General features: G+C 43.6%; 7 protein-coding genes across 7 annotated transcripts; 3 read left to right on the plus strand and 4 right to left on the minus strand.

The window, feature by feature from the left end:
* Positions 1–2,524: 2,524 nt before the first annotated feature.
* On the minus strand, positions 2,525–4,646 carry SS1G_01347 (hypothetical protein; the record flags this gene model as incomplete). Its single annotated transcript, XM_001597103.1, has 3 exons — positions 2,525–2,566; positions 2,677–4,463; positions 4,517–4,646. The coding sequence occupies 3 exons, from the start codon at positions 4,644–4,646 to the stop codon at positions 2,525–2,527; spliced, it is 1,959 nt and encodes a 652-aa protein (XP_001597153.1).
* Positions 4,647–5,484: 838 nt separating this feature from the next.
* On the plus strand, positions 5,485–6,183 carry SS1G_01348 (orotate phosphoribosyltransferase; the record flags this gene model as incomplete). The annotated part of the gene is made up of 1 exon (XM_001597104.1): positions 5,485–6,183. The coding sequence occupies one exon, from the start codon at positions 5,485–5,487 to the stop codon at positions 6,181–6,183; it is 699 nt and encodes a 232-aa protein (XP_001597154.1).
* A 295-nt stretch (positions 6,184–6,478) lies between these two features.
* Positions 6,479–7,320, minus strand: SS1G_01349 (hypothetical protein; the record flags this gene model as incomplete). The annotated part of the gene is made up of 2 exons (XM_001597105.1): positions 6,479–6,498; positions 6,705–7,320. The coding sequence occupies 2 exons, from the start codon at positions 7,318–7,320 to the stop codon at positions 6,479–6,481; spliced, it is 636 nt and encodes a 211-aa protein (XP_001597155.1).
* A 1,065-nt stretch (positions 7,321–8,385) lies between these two features.
* On the plus strand, positions 8,386–10,446 carry SS1G_01350 (hypothetical protein; the record flags this gene model as incomplete). Its single annotated transcript, XM_001597106.1, has 3 exons — positions 8,386–8,576; positions 9,089–9,693; positions 9,752–10,446. The coding sequence occupies 3 exons, from the start codon at positions 8,386–8,388 to the stop codon at positions 10,444–10,446; spliced, it is 1,491 nt and encodes a 496-aa protein (XP_001597156.1).
* Positions 10,447–10,812: 366 nt separating this feature from the next.
* SS1G_01351 (hypothetical protein) lies at positions 10,813–12,303 on the minus strand (the record flags this gene model as incomplete). Its single annotated transcript, XM_001597107.1, has 1 exon — positions 10,813–12,303. The coding sequence occupies one exon, from the start codon at positions 12,301–12,303 to the stop codon at positions 10,813–10,815; it is 1,491 nt and encodes a 496-aa protein (XP_001597157.1).
* A 1,713-nt stretch (positions 12,304–14,016) lies between these two features.
* SS1G_01352 (predicted protein) lies at positions 14,017–14,449 on the minus strand (the record flags this gene model as incomplete). Its single annotated transcript, XM_001597108.1, has 2 exons — positions 14,017–14,181; positions 14,405–14,449. 2 exons carry the CDS (start codon positions 14,447–14,449, stop codon positions 14,017–14,019), a joined length of 210 nt encoding a protein of 69 aa, XP_001597158.1.
* A 307-nt stretch (positions 14,450–14,756) lies between these two features.
* Positions 14,757–18,050, plus strand: SS1G_01353 (hypothetical protein; the record flags this gene model as incomplete). The annotated part of the gene is made up of 4 exons (XM_001597109.1): positions 14,757–14,874; positions 14,943–17,593; positions 17,643–17,727; positions 17,800–18,050. The coding sequence occupies 4 exons, from the start codon at positions 14,757–14,759 to the stop codon at positions 18,048–18,050; spliced, it is 3,105 nt and encodes a 1,034-aa protein (XP_001597159.1).
* Between the last annotated feature and the right edge of the window lie 159 nt (positions 18,051–18,209).

Genomic DNA, 18,209 nt, shown 5'->3' on the forward strand with positions numbered 1-18,209 from the left:
TCCGTACCACCACAAGTAAGGACCTAGGAAGAATTAATGCGGGGTTTGAGTGACTCGACTAGACTCGCTACCGATAAATTTGGAGTTTCATGTTCACTATCACCCATTGCAACACCATATTCGTTGGTCAATTATAATAATAAAATAGAGAGCTCTTTCCACCATAGCATAGCTCACATTCGCACTGAGCACTATCCTCGACGAGGAGATGAATATTTGGATACCTAGGCTACAGATACACTCCTGTATAATATCTGCATCAAGCTGTGAACTTGCATGCATATCTCAATCAAGCACAATGTTATGTCTCTCAGACGCAAGGCATCATTGACGATTCACAAGATCTACCAGACGAGTGCATTTCAAGCACCTATCTTAACACTAACATAGACATAGACACTAACATTATTGATTCCCACGGCTACCAGTGATCCGCTCCGCGCCACATATCACCAATATCGACGGCCGATCTAGCCACCCAAAGAAGCTAGGTAATTATGTCTAGCAGATTGGAATATTTAACTCACAGCTGCCATTATATTACCCATTATTCGGCTATCTACTTTCTTCAACCTTTCTTTGCTGAAACTCGGCACATGAAACAAAAGATCTCAATTCTAGATATCCCTAGTACTTACTTCATCAACGACGAGACATTCTTCGATTCTCATTTAATTTTTGCTGCGGCTGTTTGTCATGGAATTTCTTAGGGTTGTTGTAATATATATATGCCATTTTTGTGGCTGGTTTACATAATTAAGGGTATTGTTTCCTGCTTGGGTTTTATTTGGATGGTGTACTGTATTATCTTAAGTCTTGTCTTACCTCGTATGAGAAATTTCTTGTTATTATTTCATATCGTGTATATCGTATCGTATATATCTACCCCTCTCTATACGATCCCTTAATCATCATTGATCCTAGCTAGGTAATTATAAGATGTTAATACAATAGATAATACCCATATAATTCACCATAGCTATTTCCATTAGTTAGATTAACCTATGTATGTAATATATCGGCATAATTCCTTAACGGGAGTATCAAATCAAGAAATTGACATATTATATGTTTTGGGATATGATATACGAAGTCACGGCCACTAGCTAGTAGGTAGTAAATATGTTACAAATATAAAAACAAATGTAAAAATAGTAAATTAATAAATAGTACATCCCTTCTCATCTCTAACCCCCCTTTCTCACCCCTCTTACTCTCTTACTCCCCGATCGACCTCTAATTAACCAGATCCTAAACACAAATACGAAACATAAACACAAGCACAAGCACAAATATAAATATAAATATAAACCCATCCATCATAATTCTCGGCTAATAATAATAGTTAGAAATCACACATACTCACACATATAAATACACACACACACACACCCATACAATCCGAACCCACAAACGCACAACCCATGCACTCGGCACTCAAAATACAAAAAGCAGAAAACAGACGGCAGTGGAGTTCGAGGCGAGTACTCGGTACTGTACTGTACTCCGTATAGTAGTTTAAAAGTTCAAAAGTCCAAAAGTTTACCGAGATCATTCATCTCCCTTCCTCCCTTCTCCATCTCCATCCATCTCCTTCATTAATAAATCATCCACTCCCCTCCACTCGGCTCGGCTCCCAGTCTGTCAGTCAGTCAGTCTGTACGAACTCCACTGGTGGGATTTCTAGAAATCTAAAAAAAGGATATCGGAAATCATAAATCATAAATAATAAAAAATTAAAAAAGTCTTTCCTTCATGAATTGGTTATTTTGCGTATATCATACACATATATATAAATATATATATACATAAGATCTTACATATATACGAGGAGAGGAGGGGATGGGGATGTTTTTCATAAAAAGGGGGATGGGGGATGTGGGATGGGCGACTTGCAATTGGTGTTATTATATATTATATATTATATATTATATATTATATATTATATATTATATATTATATATTATATATCAAATATCATATGTCATAGCTACCTACCTAGCTAGCTATATCATGAGATGGATATAAGTAAGATTACTGTACTCTTTAAATTCGCCGTGAGGTATGATGTGGTGATTCTGCTTTATTGGTTGGTCATCATCGCTTAGTTTACGGAGTACATACGGAGCACCGTGGGATTCGCGGTGACGGGTGAAGCTCCGAATGCTCCGAGAGTGTATTTCATTAAGGGGGGATGGATCGGATCGCATCGCATGATATCGAGGCAAAATCGCTTGATACCTATAACTCATGCTTGATGTTCCCTTCATTCATACCTTGGCACCGAAACATTATTGCGACTAGAAATATTTCTTGTTTTAGGTTGCAAATTTTTCCATATTTATCTATATGCATCATTGTCTCCTTTTGCTTTTGGTACGTAATGCAACACCTGATACTGCGTCTGAATACATTATGCCGTAAATGACCAAAGAGAACCCTCCCCAAAACCTCCAAAACGCCATGCATAATTCCATTATAGTAAGCTTGAAATAGAATTGTGCCTTGAATGTCAGTGGGTATTTTAACGACTGTTTGTTTTGCCGATGCTGCGTTTTCCGGAGAACTATTCGAACATGTATTAGAAGGGTACTTAATATAGAGTTTGAGAGGGTCATTTTGAAACATCGTAAGAAATGTAAGAGTGACTAGGGGGTGAGAGGGAAATAAGCATACCAAATGCTTTGGCCTGACACCAGCAACATGCCTATCGGCTTCACCTTGTCTTGCCATACGATTCATCTTTCTCTGGCCAAGTTTCTGAGCACGTTCAGCCTTTGTCCTGGCTTCCTCATTTCCTGCAACACCATCATCTCTTCTGTTGGCCTGGCTTCTTGCTCTGCTCTTAGCGCGCATCTTGGCTTCATAATCAGGATCATCAATATCCATAGCATCTTCAGTTTGTGCGCGGCTGCGTACTTGACTGCGGCCTCTAGATTGTGAGCGTGCACGAGCGACAATGGAAGTAGTGTCGTGACCGAGAGAGTCGAGGTGGTCTTCCATCTCAGAGAGCTTCTTGCGTGTGGCAGAGCGGGGAATGAGAGCACGATTTTTGAGGGATTTCTTCATCTTGGCTTCATTCTTGATAAGTTCGCGCTTCTCGCGAATGAGATTAGCCTTCATACGGATCTCAGCGTCCTCGGCATCCTCGAGATCGTCATCAGAGTCGTAATACCCTTCTGCTTCAAGCTTCTCTTCTTCTGCCTCCAGGGCGGCTAATTTAGCCTCGATATCGGGGTCTACGAAATCGTAAACGTTCTTTCCGTCGAAGATTTCGGGAATCTTATCGTGCTTCCATTCGTCGTTCTCGAGCATATATTTGTCCTTCAAGTCGACGTTGTAAACTCCAGCTCCACCATTCTCTTCCTCGATATCACGAGCAAGCTTAATGCGCTCTGGATCATTTCTGTCGTACCTCTTCTTGGCCAAAGCAGCCTCTGGGATGAAAGATTCTCTGACAATACCATCCATAGGTCTTGCAACGTGGATTCTTGCAAGAACATCACCCAATCTACCACCGACAGCACCACTGCTGTTCGTACCAGCCTTGAGCTTTTGAGCAACACGATCCGCGATCAAACGCTCGCATGCAGCGTTTTTTACCTCCTGAACCCCCTCAGCAGTTGTGCATGAGAGTTGTAATAACTCAACGTCACCAGGTTTGAGTAGTGCCTGGAGTTGAGCTTGGGTCTCGGGATCCAAGTCTTCAGGGCGTGTAACATCAATTTTGTTGATGACAATGAAAACGAGCTTGTTGGCGAAAAGTGGTTTGATACTTTGGAAAAGTTGCATCTGTGCTTGAACCGTGTAGCCACACTGTTCAGACAAATCCATAAAGTAGAGAATGGCAGATCTCAAATGCGCAATGGCAGTGATAGATTGCATTTCAATTGTGTTCATCTCTTCCAAAGGATGATCCAATATACCGGGGGTATCGATTGCTTGAAATCGTAGGTATTTGTAGTCGAAATGTCCGACGAACAAACTCTTAGTGGTGAAGGCATATGGCTGAACATCTACATCGGCCCTGGTGACACTTTTCAAGAAACTAGACTTTCCAACATTGGGGTAACCGCAGATCAAAAGTGTTCTTGTATTTGGGTCGATGGACGGAAGACGACCGAGATGCTGACGAACTTGGTCGAGATACAAGAGAGGATCTTTGAGTCTTCTGCAGATGGTGGCCATTCGTCCCAAGGCAGCACGCTTAAGTTGTTTACATTGGAAAAGGGATTGACCATATTTGAGAAGCCGAACATAATCGCGAGAAACGATTTCAATGAGATGCTTAGCGGTTGACAATTGTCCTAGAGCAATTCGGAAGTGGTCGGCATCGTACAGAGTATTAAGGAGATCTTTGTGGAACGGATGAATATCTTGTAGTCGTGGGAATCCGTCCAAAATGAGGGAGAGCTTCTCAGAGAACGTCTCTGCTGTGAATTTTACCTTTCTGGTATAGAAACCTGACAGATGTTAGTTAAAATTATCGTTGTTGAGAAGTCAATGAATTTTATACCTCTAATTCTGGTAATGGCAAAACCTGAACGAATTTGTGTAGGCAATCGACGTTGTGTTCTGCTCAACACAATATCAAGAAATTCTTGAGAGGTTGGAACTGGTTGAATATCCTTCCATGTGGTCTTCATGATGGGCAAATGGTATCAATGAAGTGTAATGGAGGTGTTGATGGGGATAATCAAGAAGTCGATTTGAAGTTCTTTCGATAAGAATTTGATAATTTTTTTTGCTTAGTGCCTTAGAGAATAAACGCACTAGTGCAGCTTATCGCTAGCGAGAAATTTCGATTTGGAGAGTGAAGGGGGTGTGAGCTTATCCGGACTCATTCATATTAGATGCAAATCCTAGGACAATTTATTTCTTTCACCTCAACGGTTCAACCATATCAAAATGATTTGAGCTGGTAAGGATGGAAAATTAGGACCTTGGAATCTGCTGTGTCTTAGTTGTTATGAGAAAGTTCCTGCTTAGACTATTTCAAGAGGCCAAAGTTGAATTATATCAGCGAATTAATTACACCCATAACAGTATCTCCATGTAGTGTGGCTCAAAAGATCTCCCGGCGTCGACCCATCTGTATATGAGAGAAGGGTTCGAAATGGCTGATTCTGAATATTCAATAACAATCCTCTGTGATAGTAAATCTTCATATAATTAAATCTAAGTATACACTCACAAATCTACCAACCGTACTGAAAGTTCGAAGCAAAGAAAATGCTGCATTGATTTAATATTAAATTCTCCCATTTCTACCACTCTTCATTTTTCAGGGTCGTTCATTCCCCACTATAATATTTAAGGTGCATCCGATCCGATGAGGGGAGACGAAAAAATTATTTCCCCTCCATGACATAGGATAGGCATTATTGCGAACTTCCAAGATAACACAAGAATCCTCGAGTTCCACTCACACAAGCACCCTCAACCTCAACCTCACGCATCTTTTACATCCATATAAAGTCCAGCATGTCTACTCTTTCTCCCTACAAAGCGGAATTCCTCAAAGCCGCAATCGATGGCGGGGTTCTCAAATTCGGCAGCTTCGAATTAAAATCGAAACGAATCTCCCCCTACTTTTTCAACGCCGGCGATTTCTACCGTGCGGATCTTCTTCGCGCTATCTCTACCGCATATGCAAAGGCTATTATCGAGGCACAGGATGCAAAGATACTTGATTTCGATATTGTGTTTGGACCCGCATACAAGGGTATTCCTCTGGCGACAGCTACGGTGGATAAGTTGGCAGATTTGGACTCAAAGTACAATACTATGTGTTATTCATTCGATAGAAAGGAGGCAAAGGATCATGGAGAGGGAGGAAATATCGTGGGAGCTCCATTGAAGGGGAAGAGGGTCTTGATTGTGGACGACGTTGTAACTGCAGGGACTGCGAAGAGAGAGGCAATTGACAAGATCCGCAAGGAGGGTGGGATTGTAGCTGGTATCTTGGTGGCATTGGATCGTATGGAGAAACTACCTTCCCCAGCTGGAGACGATAGCGCACCAATGCCAAGTGCCATTGGAGAAATCAGAAAAGAATATGGTATTCCTGTCCTGTCTATTTTGACATTGGACGATATCATTGGAGGTCTCAACGGTATTGCGTCAGAGGAAAACATCAAGAATATGGAAGAATACAGGGCTAAATACAAGGCCAGCGATTAATATATCCGTTTCACAATTCCTAAATCAAGATACCCGTAGATATACCATTTCACTAAGATTTGAAACTCCTATGTGCCCTTTCTTCAAGTAACAATGGAAGACCTGTGTGCACCAATTTGTAAAGGGTATCTCTCTAACCGTAGGCTATTCTTGCTTCAGGTGTCTTAAGTTCATAAATCTTGTCATAGGTCAGAGTATATCCAAAGGCTTTAAAGATATTTGACTTACCATATCAATCCAGCCGCCACCACCAAATTGAGCTTCACTCTTACCTTTCTCCATGAAGCCAAGCATCTTATAAAAATTTATTTTGTGCTGAAATGAAATGTTAGCAAACAATCCATCTTCATGGACCATGCTTTGAGTAAGAGCAACTAAACTTACATCATGTGCAATGAGAGCCAACCTGTCAGCAATCCCAGCGCCGTTCATCTGCTGCATGTACGCAGCCATGAGTATCTTTCCTAGACCTCGCCCTTGAAATGCAGGTAAAATCGCAACCGAGTGAAGGACTATCGTACGACCATCCTCTTGATGGCCTAGATTTGTACGTGGAGGTTTGGTAGCCTCCCAACCCTCGGGAACCCCCATTGATGCATCCGAAGCTGTCAAGTCATGTGTCTTGGCTGCAATAACATGGCCCATCAGAACACTAATCGCTCCATTCTTTCGACTTGTCTCAACAGGACGACCTGTGGCAAGAGTCTCGATTTTGGGATCGGAGCCGGGCGTCATAGTGCAGAAGATACCCAAGCATAGCTCACCACATCTGGTAAGTCTATATCTCAACTGTATGAAGGTTAGCCACGTCAAAAATTTCAAAGAAGTGGAGTTGAGATATCGATGGCCAACCTTTTCTCTAGATGCTCTTTCGTTTGGATCTGTGAAGGCGGTATTCTCGAGGGTCAAAACCGACTCCAGATCGGAGATGGTCAGAGGACGAGTATACGGATGAATATCCCGATGAGAATTGGAATACATTTCGAAGTCTTTGATTTGTTGATGTTCAGGTATAAGTACAAAACTTCTTTGAGCTTCTTGCTGATCTTCAAATTGTCGTGGCGTGACTGGATTGGGACTCTCGGACAAGATAGGTGGTGTTTGAGGTGTACCTTCACGTTGTTCGCTTTCCGACATAATTTCAACTTCTAAGCTAGAATGGGACCCGATAATAATACCAGGTACAGGGAGAGATCTAGATTTTGATCGCTTCGATTACCTAAGTGTGATTCTTGGAATTTCGACTCGTTCCAATCACGGATTACCTTATGCTTGATAATATTAGAGATTGCATGGGCATCCGTTCATGGTATTGATTCAATGTGAGTTTGGAATGATCATGAAATCTGATGAGAGTAATAAATTGACGAGGCAGGGAAGCCTTAAGGCAGGACAGGACCAAAGCAAGAGAGAAGGCAACAGAACAAACAGCTTTTTTCGAACAAGGCTGAGTGCCTGTCTGCTGCCTGTCTGCTGCCTGCCTTTGTATTATATAACCTTATAAGTACTAGAACTAGAGCCCTGGACAATCGTCATTACTGCTGATTGAATAATCTTGATTTCTATTGATTTCTATACAATTCATTCCATGATTTATCTCATACGTACTGCTTCTATACACCAAGCACTTTTCTAGCAGGTATTGCTGGGACTTACTTAAGAAGGTATGGTGGCCCTAGAAAGCTTTCTTTTGGACAATCACATATAATATACGGGGTTGAAATATACTGATCAAATAATACTTGTTCAGATACCCTTCATTTATGTGTAGCATATAATTAAGTAGTTACTGAGGCACACTTCCTAGGTATGGAGCACTGCATCTACCTACTTTGTGTATATAAGACGAGACGCCGAGAATGCTATATTTATCTCTTATCAGATCAAGCAATAAAGCAACCAAGCACCAAAGCATCAAAGCACCCACACAGGTCCCCGCTTATTCTTAATTGTCACATCCTCATCGTCACTGTCGCATTATCATAGCTTCATGAGCCGCAGGAGGCCAGTGTACTTACTTGCAGGAGGGAATTCGTCACCAATTGACGTGGATGTTTCAATGTAGAACTATATCCTCTTTTATCAGCCATGCTTGTGGGTGGGTGCGGGTAGGGGTCGTAGCGCGTTAAAGTAACCATGTACCAGGTAAATCAGTAGATCTTTGGTAGGTTATTTCATCTATTTTGAGTATCATGGTACATGATGCCATGTGATGGTCAATATCATAGCTCCCCTCGGAATATGACAAGTTCATCAAAGCATGTTGATATGCACTGCGCTCACTGCACTCACTGCACGGCACTGCCACTGCCATTGCCACTGGAAGACACCTCAAGCCTTCCTGCTGCCGAAGACTTTGCCAGCAAATTAAAGAAGGATACCATCCGTATAGAGTACTCCGGACTCAACGCCGGAGAGGCAAACAGATGAGACTAGGCGTTCTTTGAGGAACAGATGTACAAAGTTTGCCATATACTGTTCATAATCGTCAGGCTACCGATATGCGATACAAGACTTCCCCATCTATTTTTTTTTACGGAGCAGGTAGGCCCGCCCGCTTCTATTTCGGGCCATGTCAGTAAACTGTCAGCCTCGTCAAACAGCCCCGAGCTACGAGCTAAAGCTAAATAATTAATAACCCCTCTTACCCTCTTACCCTCTTACCCTCTAACTCATCTCATCTCCAAATACCAATCTTTCCATATACCCTCCAGTCAATCACTTTTTCCAAAATCAGTTATCATAATATTTACAACATATTCTAATTTCTACCATCTTTCAATACCTTTTGAAGTACATATCTACCGCCACTTAAGCTCAACAGCAACACAATCTTCAATATGTTCGTCCAAAACACAAACCGAGTGCTCATTCTATAAGCTAAAGCTAATTTTCATGTACCTAGGCGTATCACTTTGACCATCACCACTCCTACAGATGATGATGGCGACCTTATATCTCTCGAAATTCCTCAAGAGACCACGGTGGGCACTTTGAAGGAAATGGTCGAATCCGAAGCTCGCATCCCTAAGAAAGATCAACATTTATACCACAATGGACAACTGCTCCATGACGATAATAAGACAATGGAACAATTACAGATCGGTGATGGGGAAATGCTTGCCTTACACGTTCGGGAAACTCGGGTTGCTCCTGCCGCCTCAGCTCATCGGGCTTCGCAACCTGCTCGTGCACAACCTCAAGGAAGAGGACAACAACCAGATCCAGAAACGATTCGATTGCAATTGCTTGGCAATGCAGAAATGAGACAAGAGGTCGCTCGTCAGAGCCCAGAACTGGCGGCTGCTGCTGAAGATCCCCAGCGATTTGCGGTAATACTTAACCAGATGCGAAGTCGGGAAGCAGAGGAGTTGGCCAGGCGGAGACAGCGGATTGCGGATTTAAATGCTGATCCTTTTGATATCGAGGCACAGATGAGGATTGCAGAGATGATACGTGAAGAACGAGTACAGGAGAATTTACAAAATGCTATTGAGCATAATCCCGAAGGTACGTGGTTTGCTTTAGTTTCTATCAGCACCTAGCTTCTAACCCAGTCAATCAACAGTATTCGGCCGTGTCCATATGTTATACATAGACGTCGAGGTCAACGGACATAAAGTCAAAGCATTCGTCGACTCCGGTGCCCAAGCTACCATCATGTCTCCTAAGTGTGCCGAAGATTGTGGCATAATGCGACTTGTAGATAAACGTTTTGCGGGAATAGCTCGAGGAGTTGGAACTGCCGCTATTCTGGGGCGAGTACACTCGGCGCAGATTAAGATTGGTAGCATGTTTTTACCTTGCAGTTTCACGGTCATGGAAGGGAAAGATGTCGATTTACTACTTGGTTTGGACATGTTGAAAAGACATCAAGCTTGTATAGATCTGTCGAAGGATAAACTCATCATCCAGGGTGTCGAGGTCAGCTTCTTGGGTGAGGCTGATATTCCCAAGAATATGGAGGATGAGAGAGCCGAAGAACCACAACTTGCCGGGCCGGGAGGAACGACCATTGGAGCAAAATCGGGGGCCGTTTCCGGGCCCTCTACAGGACAACAAGCACCTCAGGCCGCGGCACATACACCAGCTACTTCTGCTTCATCAGCTCCGCCACAGCAACAACAGCAGCAGCCATCATTTCCGGCCGAGAGTATAGATCAACTTATAGCATTGGGATTCTCGCGTGACGAAGCTGTTAATGCGTTGGCGGCTTGTGGGGGTGATGTTCAGTATGCGGCCGGTCTTTTATTCCAAGGTTAAAATGGGATTGGGTGGGATGGGCTAGGCTAGGCTAGGTTTGGTAGAATAATACGTTCTATGTATGGTCGGACATGGCTTAACATAGTGGAAGGGAGGCAAAACAGGCAAGATGAAGCAGAGTCAGGGAACATAGGACTTGATCTTTGAATTATGCAGCCTGTTGATGAATCTTAAATAGCAAAACTGGCGTTAGCATAGCAGATGCGTGCCTGGGTTATTATGATTTATTTCTCCTTCATTTTATATCTGCTATCTTTGTGATGTGATGTCAAGATTAAGCAAGTCGGTATGAATATGTCAAATAATATAAGATTGATTCCTTGCCATAGTAATTACGCTTGACTACCTAATACCTCCTGCTCCAACCTATCTCAATTTATAAACACACGGTTTCAAGACGGCCGCCTCATTCGAAACGTCGACATCCTCCGGCTCCTCCAAAAACTTAGCCTTAGGCTTCTTCTTCCATGTTTCTCCCGTCGGCACACCCTTGGCAATCGGTACGCACTTTCCCTTGATGGGTGTTGCGCCCTTGACAAAATGCATCTTGACAAACATCTTGTTACTTAAATCGACCGATTTTTCGGTCTGCAGGACGAAGCCTCGTTTCTTGAGGACTTCGACGAAGGCCGATACGTCGGTTTCTTGCTTGTTGTCTTCGTTGCCATCTACGTGCACCATGAGATCTGCCTCGTCTGCTTCGTCGTCGGCGGCTTTGATGGCTTTTTTGTTGATGGGTTGGTTCTTTTTGCGGTGCCCCACGCTGTGCTCGACTACTTTCTTATTGCTTCCTCCTACCCGTCCAAAGCGAGATTTGATCTCGGCAATCCAGAGTTCGCCCTTCCAGCGGAGAACGCGGAAGGCTTCTTCGATGAAATCGATCCAATTGGTGCCCATGAGTGCGAGGCAGAAAATCGCAATGTCGATACTTCCATCTTCGAGAGGGAGATTCGCGATATCGGCGCGAGTGACGAGGGGACTGGGACTTTGGAGATCGAAACTGTGGATTTTGAGGTTGAGTTTCTTGAGATCTTTTTGAAGGCCAGTGGAGAGAGCTGCGTCGCCACAACCCAGGTCGGCAATTCGACATGTGCCGTCTGTTCTTGGTAATGGCGTTAGATCAGTCTTTTCCTGGGCCGGTTGGCCTCGCATATCACGTCTGAGTTTACCGCGCTGGCGAATCTGCAGAGAGTAACCATCAACTGGGTTTTCGGGCCAAACTTCCACTTGGCGGCGGAAACCTTCATGATACTCGGTAAACATTTCTGGGTTTTGTTGAAAGGTAGCAAGAGATTCGGAGGAAGGGGTAGTGTAAAGAGATTGATTCAGGTGACGGAAGCGGGCGGATATGAGCTTCTGACGCATAGAAGCTTGAAGTGGTGTTAACTTTGCAATAGGCTTGGGAGGTTTGGTCGAGGTAGCATCGGCGGTATCGTCTTTCATGGGTTGATCATTGTCGGATGGTTTCGAGTCCTTATCCTTCTTCTTTTTCTTTTGTTTCTTCTCTTTCTTAGATTCCGAGGTTTCTGTCGAATCATTCGAAGGTCCTGCTGGTCCATTCTGAATATCATCTGTGCTGATTTCCTTGACTACTTTATCTTTTTTCTCTTTTGCTTCGCCATCCTTCTCAGCATTCTTTACTTTCTTCGTTTTTGGCTTGCCTTCAATGACTGACTCCCACAATTCTGACAAGTTCGCTGCATTCACGTCTGGATTCTTTGCGCGCTTGCGTTTCTTGCTGGATTTCGTCTCAACCGGCACTCCTTCCTCTTCAGCTTTTGGCGCAGCAGCAACAGACTCTGCGGTTTGTGTTTTTAGCAGACTCGACGAGACTGACCATCCTGGAACTGCGAACATTGCGATGGATTATCAATGTGCGATGTTGTGAGAATTGATAGATATGAGGTCGAGAATTAATATGTAATTATTCTCTACCTTTTTTTTCTGCTGCGATAAACTTGATAACAACTTATGAATTTTTACCCCACATTTTATCCCTAGCGCATTACTGCCGGGAGCTACCTACCTACGATGTACTCGATCGAGTACTGATCGACTGAACCAAGTGATGATCATAGAAGCTCAATTTTTAAAAGCCAAATTGTTTGATTTGTTATTCTTCGATTTATTGTCTATCCTTTCAATGCTTGAGAGGGATCTGATTTGTGCGCCAAGTCGACACCAATTGGTCTCGATTTTACGTTGTAGAAAATACTACTATGCGCGCTCTATGGGCAGGCCGGCAATGTGTGCTTGCCCGTCATTCACTTCCCTTAGCTCACTGGTGGTGTAACCTTTTCGTATGAGCTGGTTGATTGAGGATGTATACTTCCCTCGGGAAAGTGAGTATTAAACTAAATCAAGATAAAAGACCCCTACATCACCTCTATTGATACCTGCCCAGGTGACAATTTGGGCTTCCGCGGCGAATACTTAGCAATTAAGCATGTACTCAAGGTACTCATGTACTGTCCTACTAATCTAGAATAGATCACTGTAAGTCACAACGGTCAGCTAAGGCCCAATTAGTAGACGGGCGAACCGGTTTCTGTTAGTGATCTGAGGAACATGGATCTGAACCAATAAGGATTGGAGCCACCAGCCTGCCGTTCTTGATATGAATTGAAAGTCCTCATCCCCTGATAGACGATGCATAGATTGGAGTACTGCAGCATAAAAATGTCGGCACTAGTTACATCATAGTCTAGATGGTCAAGTCCGCGAGAAGCCCTTTTTTTGCTGTATTCTTTTTTCGTTGGAGAAAAGTATGAGCGTTCGAAGCGGTAAACAAAATATGGCAGGGTTGGCAGACATAGCACGTAAAGCTCAGTGCCTGAGGGGGATAGAAGGTTTTCAAATATGCTATTTTTGAAAGGCAAAAGGCAAAAGGCAAGCAACCCTTGGATACATACTTGAGGGCGGTGTAATCTATCTTCATAGGCCAAACTCCCAACCATCAACTAATTAACCGGTAGCTCGTCTATTCGGTATATTATTGTAAGACTTACGAGTAATAGACATTTCTCTCACAATGGAAATACAGTGATATATTGCAAACTCCCAAGTGGCAGACACTTCTCCGCCTGCTATAGTCTTTTCCTGCAATGGAACACAATATTATACTTCAACCCCTGACTAGTCGTTTGTTCTCCTTTTCGTATATCCGGATGTGCAGCAGATGAGGTCGGTATCAAGGTTGAGGATTTAAACTTTATTCGGGTGCCTAAGTTTGATGATAAGCTTACCCTCCGCCGTATATGCCATTTTCCAAGCCCATAAGCTTTTCCCATAAGCCCCAAGTTCATGGGTGTATAGTGTATGATAAGCCGGGGGCCAATCGATGTTCATCCCATTGAGCCCTGTAACTAAAAAAACATTTTTAAGTTTTGGGGGATCATTCTCGCCTGGCAAGCCACTAAAGCATCTAAAATATTCATCACTTTCACTTTAGCCACTATGCTGGTGTACTACTGGTGTAAGATTACTACTGGTGTACCACCGATGTACCTAATCTACATATATGTGCCGGCTTCCTATTTGTCTATATGGCTACCATCCTTCTTATTTGGGTCAAGCTCGGTCCCGCCAAAATATCATCAACCTGATTGCAAAACTAGATGCTTCTTTTCCATAAAGGATCTTCCAGGTTTCAACGCTCTTTTTCTTTTTACCCTTTTTGTCATCGACATTGCCATCGTACCAACTTCTCTCCACCTCACTCGCATTGCCGCCATTCTATAATATATATATAAATATACACATACCTATATTACCTATATATATATATATCACTTGGATAATTGGTAATATATCTTCTACCTTACCAAGCTGAGCAACAACCACTTTTCACCTTGGAAAAATCCATCTTATTCAGCCATTATCAATCCTGGCTCAATCCCACCTTTAATACTTGGGTGCCGAAAGGAACCATAGCAGACTTGTACCTGCAATTATATACCCTACCAAACATTGACGCATAACCCAACTTAACTTCATTTGACATGACACATTTGATTTGGATTTAAGCTCCAAATCACCAGAGCCTCTATCACTGGGAGACACAAAGTAGTTACCCATCGTTAATAATCACTCGTCGTGTCAATTCCGCAATTTGCCTCAACCTCACCGACTTGTTTCAATTACTGTAGTATATACTATGATCTTCTACCTCATAGGTGAACCTACCGAGAATTGACGTTTCGCAAAGACGGGTACTACCGAATTGGAATCATGAGATCCGAACCTTGAACTATCAATTTGAAGAGGGGAGATTAACTACCTTTGAATTCACGCCCATGAACACTTTCAACATGACTCCGGAGAAGCCGCTGGATTCTGAGAATGAGGAAGAGGAGGAAAGTCCTGCCGGTGTACGGAAACCTGGTTCTAGGGCTCAGGCTAAGAAACGAACGAAAACTGGATGTTTAAGTGAGTTTTCCAGGTAAAAAATCTCAGGTTTGTACATGGAGCGACTGACATGTTTACTTTGCTCTTAGCATGTCGAAAGCGGCGTATCAAGTGTGGTGAGGAAAAGCCAACATGCCAAAATTGTTCCAAGTCCAAAAGACTTTGCGAGGGATACAACCAGCGAGTTGTCTTCAAGGACCCTTTAAGTGCGACCCGGGGGCCATTTGCCAATTCATCCCAGGTCAAATTCTCATCATCCAGGTCCGGCCGGTCAAATCAGCGTCGAGTTGAAGCCCCGAAACCTTCGACTTCGGCGCAGGGGCAATTACCAAATCTTGCACCAAAACCAGGTGAGTTGGGTACAAATAATAGCCCTCAACACAGGCCTGTCAACGAGACAAATCCAGGCTTTGAGCAAGGCATGCACGTCTTTTCAGGTCGGTCGAATCAGGATGTGGCGATCAAGAGGAGTAATTCTCGAGACGCGTCCGAGTCAACGTCAAACTACAGAGATACCGTGGATCGCTCATACCTACCAACTCCCGAACATAAATCACCCCCAAATCCTGGGCCTACCCACTATGATTTTAATGCTCTGTTTGAGAAACAGTCACCACTTGGCGAGCTTTCCATGTCTGCTTCGCAACTCAGTCCGACGCAATGGATTTCCAGTCAAAATAGTGCATCTCATACCTATTCTCAAGGACATGCACATAATTCAAACACACAATTTCCGCATCTCACGCCACCTATGGTGACCACCCAGAGTGATCCAAACTGGCAGCAAACTGCTTTCTCTCATCCATCCAATTTAAGCTCAAGTCCGTCGCATATCCCGGTCACACCGATCACAATACAAGTAACACAGGCTATGGAACCAGCTTATACATCTCGATTTGAGACACAGCAGCGTCCTGCACCAGGGGGGGACTTTCCGCGACTCATGTCAAACAGTCCAAACCAAAGTTCTGTTGACAACAACAATCATCCTGACAACAACTATCATTCCGGAATTAAGAAACAAGATGAAAGAATATTCGACGATGATGAAATGAGCCTGGATAACGATTACGCAGCAGATGACCTCGAAAATGATACTTTCAATATCCCTAATGTAGAATCTGGCATTTTGGAACGTATCGCACGCCAAGCTCGGCAAGATGCGCAGAATCAAAGTCTCCGTTCTTTTACCTCGCTGATTGATCGATCTGATATGCTATCGGCTTATAACCCTTCATTCCGGTCGTCTCCACTCAATGACTCTATGACGGCAAGAATCTTCTGTCATTTTATCAACGTAACTGGACCGAGTATATCAATGTTTGAGAGGAATCCTGCTAATCCTTCTTTAATATTTCAGGGAAGATCTGTGCCATCTTCTCAACAACATATCTGGACCTACACATTTCCCATGCTTGCCTTGAAAAATGAAGCGCTCCTTCACGCAATGCTCGCTCTAGCCAGCCTACATATTGCGAAGTTGCAAAACACCCACGTAACTGCATCTCTAAAGCATTATGCAATCGCTTTACGAAGGATTGCAAAGAGCGTTAGCATACCTGGCCGCAGAGAGCAACCTGCTATATTGGCTGCGACCATGTTACTCTCATTCTATGAGTGTTGGTGTGCGGACCACCAAAAGTGGAGTAACCATTTGCTTGGAACGAGGACTCTTGTGAGAGACATCGATTTCACTGGCATGACTCATCATTTGAAGGCCATGAGGGCACAGATGCGTAATGAAGACTGTGCCCGCCATCGCCAGGAGCAGATACATATGGGTGCAACATTTATTGAAGAAAAACACAAATTCGCAGCCTCATTAGAAGATGTGGACGAAAATATTGTTGGAGTTTTGATGGGCCGAAGACTTCGTTACGATGAGTATGGACATATCATCGATGAGGTCTGGGAGAACACTGAAGATAGGATTTACAGCCCTAAGGACATTGAAACTTATGAGGTGCAACGCGATCTTGTGTGGTGGTACTTCAAACAAGACGTTTACCAGAGTGTATTAGGCGGAGGGAAGCTTTTTACCGAGTATGATAGGTGGAGTCTTTGCCCTCCACGTGCTCCGCTTGGCCGATTGGATGCAGTATACGGCACGTTTGATCATCTCATGCTTTTAATGGGACGGCTTGCAGATTTTGCCTCAAAAGACCTGAAGAGGAAGACACTAGCGTTAAAAGCTGCTAATAATCCCATGAGTAATAAGATGCCAAATTTCACTGGCATGGTACCAAATGTCAAAGAGCCGACGCTTCCCATGGGATTCTCACCAACATACAGTAGCTCTTCTCAAAGCTCAGAAGGCGGAGATATTGATCTTGAAGCTCAGAGGCTTGAGGCGGAAGAAGAGTGGCAAGATATTCGCAATGCATTTAGTGTGCTTGAAGATCATTTTGGTGAAGACTTTCAACCTTTAGGTGAGGAATTCTCGACGCCAGTCCAAACTCCCTTTGGGCCGGCTCTGCAATATCGAACTTATGGTATTGCCGGCATCTGGATGAATTATTACATGGGACTCATTTCTTGTCATCGAGCTCACCCTTCTATGCCACCTGCGGCTATGGTAGCTGCAGGTATGGCGGCTCGTAAGACAGCGTTCTTCGCAAATGAACTCGGTCGGATTGCTGCTGGTATTGCACCTGACCTGAGCATGACAACACAAGTCAATCCAGGAGTTGGTGCGGCACTTATGGAAAGTACCATTTGCCTCTTTCTGGCAGGCGTCCAAGTAAGTTTGAAAATTCAGAGTACTATAATCTTTTACTCACCACTTGCAGTATCAAAATGTGGACCAAAGGACATGGCTCATATGCCGGCTTAAAGACGTGGCTCGTTTGACCGGTTGGCAAACGGCACTTGCAAGTATGTAAATTCTTAAACTCTCATTTCCTTATGAGCCTCAAAAATTATTCTTGCCTTTACTGATCTCTTCAGTTGCTACCGGTTGCGAGACATCTTGGGTTAAGGCTGCAGAGATGGGAAGAGGTCCACCATATGAGAGGACGAGGGAAGAACGAGTAGCTCCACAAATGGGGAACCCTGTACGACATGCCGAAGCGACTCAACTACGTGAACAGCAAGTTGCGGATAAGAGAGTAGTGATTAGCACCCACCAGAGAGTTCATTATGCTTTTGGTATCCTGGGCGTCCAGGATGATTTTAATAACCTAGGTTTAGATACATAACCAACCAGAATAGAACGACGGTCGATTTGAGAAGACTAAGGAACAAACTTCTGAAATTCTTACTTCGACAATGTTTCTGGCACGGATTCTGACTCGGAGGCGTTCAGCCATTATTCAGCAGATGGTAGCTTCGCGGCACTGTCTTGTCAGACAGCCGCA

The sequence above is a fragment of the Sclerotinia sclerotiorum genome, genomic scaffold (genome assembly GCF_000146945.2).
Source record: "Sclerotinia sclerotiorum 1980 UF-70 scaffold_2 genomic scaffold, whole genome shotgun sequence".
In the NCBI taxonomy this organism is placed as follows: Eukaryota; Fungi; Ascomycota; class Leotiomycetes; order Helotiales; family Sclerotiniaceae; genus Sclerotinia; species Sclerotinia sclerotiorum.